General features: G+C 48.5%; 1 protein-coding gene across 1 annotated transcript; it reads right to left on the bottom strand.

Annotated features, from left to right (window-relative positions):
- Nucleotides 1–542: 542 nt before the first annotated feature.
- On the bottom strand, nt 543–1,487 carry LOC146980240 (uncharacterized). The gene is made up of 2 exons (XM_085788646.1): nt 1,103–1,487; nt 543–955 (listed from the first exon to the last, which is right to left on the bottom strand). Exons 1-2 carry the CDS (start codon nt 1,485–1,487, stop codon nt 543–545), a joined length of 798 nt encoding a protein of 265 aa, XP_085644772.1.
- Nucleotides 1,488–2,578: the final 1,091 nt, after the last annotated feature.

The raw sequence follows: 2,578 nt of genomic DNA, 5'->3' as shown, positions 1-2,578 counted from the left end.
TAAGAAGTTTCCCACTAATGGTAGCATATATATATATATATATATATATATATATACCACTATATATATATATATAAATAAAATAATGATTCAATCAAGTGGTGCATGCATGAGGACACTGAATCTATTTCACATGTTGTATTCTTCCTTCATTTGACTCCAGGGGACCGTGGCTACTCTCTGAGAACGTGGCTGTTGATCCCTCTCACTAACCCCGGCACCGATCAAGAGAGGAGGTACAACGACCTCCATACCCGAGCTCGGGCAGTGGTTGAGAGGGCAATCGGCCTAGTCAAGGGGCGCTGGCGCTGTCTGGACAGGTCGGGGGGGTTGCTGCTCTACACACCGAAGAAGGTTTGCCGCATTGTGCTGGCCTGTGGTGTCCTGCACAACTTGGCACACCGCCATGGCATACCGCTGCCAGAACACATCCCCCCACCAGAGGAACCGGATGCCGGACCCGTCCACCTCAACCCACCCCGGGAAGCGATACGGGCCCGGCAGCGTCTGATTTCAACAATGTAAAGAGGCAAGGACACATTTTACTTTTTAAGTGCATTTATTGCGGTGCAAATATCATGAAGTGCATTTGTGATTTGATCTAGACGATTATTGATGCCATGTATTGCCCTCAAAATTTCCCCCTGTGACTCCAGCACAGCTTGGCTGAGGACGCGGGCGCTCGGGCGGACGTCAGCTGACGAGTCGCCACCGGGGCGCGTGGTGCTGGTGGTGCTGGTGGAGGCGGAGATGCCGGAGGAGACGCCGGGGAGCGTGGAGCTGGTGGAGCCGGTGGAGCCGGTGGAGACGCCGGGGCGCGTGGTGCCGGTGCAGCCGGTGGAGCCGGTGGAGACGCCGGGGCGCGTGGAGACGCCGGGGCGCGCGGTGCCGGTGCAGCCGGTGGAGACGCCGGGGCGCGCGGTGCCGGTGGAGGTGCCCTCTCCTGGCTCATCAACTATTCAGAAATAATGATAATAAAAAATTAAGTAATTAATCATGAGTCAATGTGTTTATATCCTGGCAACTTAAGCACGAGCATGTGTAATGTGAGCAGCCTATTGTACAACCAGTATAAAAACATTTCTTAGTTTAACACATTTACCTTGGGGATGATCGGTGTCGCCTTCATGGGCCCCCACAACTCCGCTGAGAGCTGTGCCACCCACAACTGCCGCCACTCTCTCATCAAAGGGGGTCAGTTCCTCCCCTCCTGCCCCCCCGCCCGTTGCGGTCACACTTCGGCGGTGGGCCGAAACCCTCCGCTTCACCTCCACCTTTACATCCGACCATTTTTTCTTTATTTCAGGCAGTGTGCGCTTCTCTGATCCCACAGCGTTCACCGCCTCACGCACACACTCCCACTCACATTTCTTCTTTTTTGTGTTGATCCCGGACGAGAGGCTCCCAAATAATATAGTTTTTCGACTCTCCACTTCATTTAATAATGTTTCGAGCTCACACTCGGTGAAATTGCGTTTCTTACTCATCACGTATCTGATGGTGCAGAGAGGGGAATCCCCGGTGCAGGCCCTATTTAACTTAATTTGCATATTTAAATGGGGGCGTGGACAGGGAGGAGATTACCACTTCGGCATGTGCGCTCAATTCCAAGTTGATTGGGATGTACAAAGGAAAAGTGCTTTGATCCATGCGTACGCACACTTTGATACATCAGATTTTCTTTGTGCGTACGACACTTTCTGGATTTTGGCGTACACCAAGTTTCAGTATGAAATCCACGCAAGTATTGATACATGAGGCCCCAGGTCCTTGAACAGTAATGTTCTGACTCTGAAGTGCTGCTGGAGATCAAGCCGTTGCAACCTGATCTCACAGAAATGCGTGAAATGACCACGAACACCTAGTACCAGATTCCGTGCTCCTTTCACGTAATGTGTTAAAATTACGTGAAAGAAGCACGGAAACAGTCTCCACTGAAAGCCAATGAGTCCAACTTCCGTGAGATGGCCACGCAAACCGTGTCTTGGTGGATGCACGCATTTTCAGCTTCAAAGACACCCCCAGTGCGTCAACAGCCTGACGAACGGTCACTGTCCCTCCTCGTCACATTTTTTTTTTTTTTTTTTACTTTTCCTTAAAGCTTTATTGAACCTGATGCTGCTGTGTCTGACGTAGTTTACAGCAAGGACGTCCTTTCGGTTATATATTTATTTATTTATTTATTTATTTATTTAGTGATCATGGTGTTTGGTGCAGAATAATCAATCAATAAATAAATAAATTAGGTTGGAAGCTACGTCAGACCGGGGGGGGGTTGTGGATTCTACAGGTGAAGACCACTTCCGCGTTCAAAAAGCTGCTCTGTTTAATCAATATTCTGAAGAAAGATCTGATTATTAGCCATAACGCTGTAACCACCCAAGGAAGACTGTGTAACAATATTATGTGCTTCTGCTGAGTCCAAAAGCCCTGTGTAATATCAACTGTATTTTAAGAAAACACGTTTTGTTTCCAATGTCATATCACGGAGAAGCACTACATTACCCATAATCCTCATATTTATCAGCGACGTGTCTAATTGGTTGAGCTTGCTGTTACCAGCAAATGAAAAAATAAA

Source organism: Trachurus japonicus, chromosome 10, assembly GCF_045865225.1.
Source record: "Trachurus japonicus isolate A0001 chromosome 10, Traja_1.0".
NCBI classification, from domain to species: Eukaryota; Metazoa; Chordata; class Actinopteri; order Carangiformes; family Carangidae; genus Trachurus; species Trachurus japonicus.
This window is presented reverse-complemented; position numbering and strand designations above follow the sequence as displayed.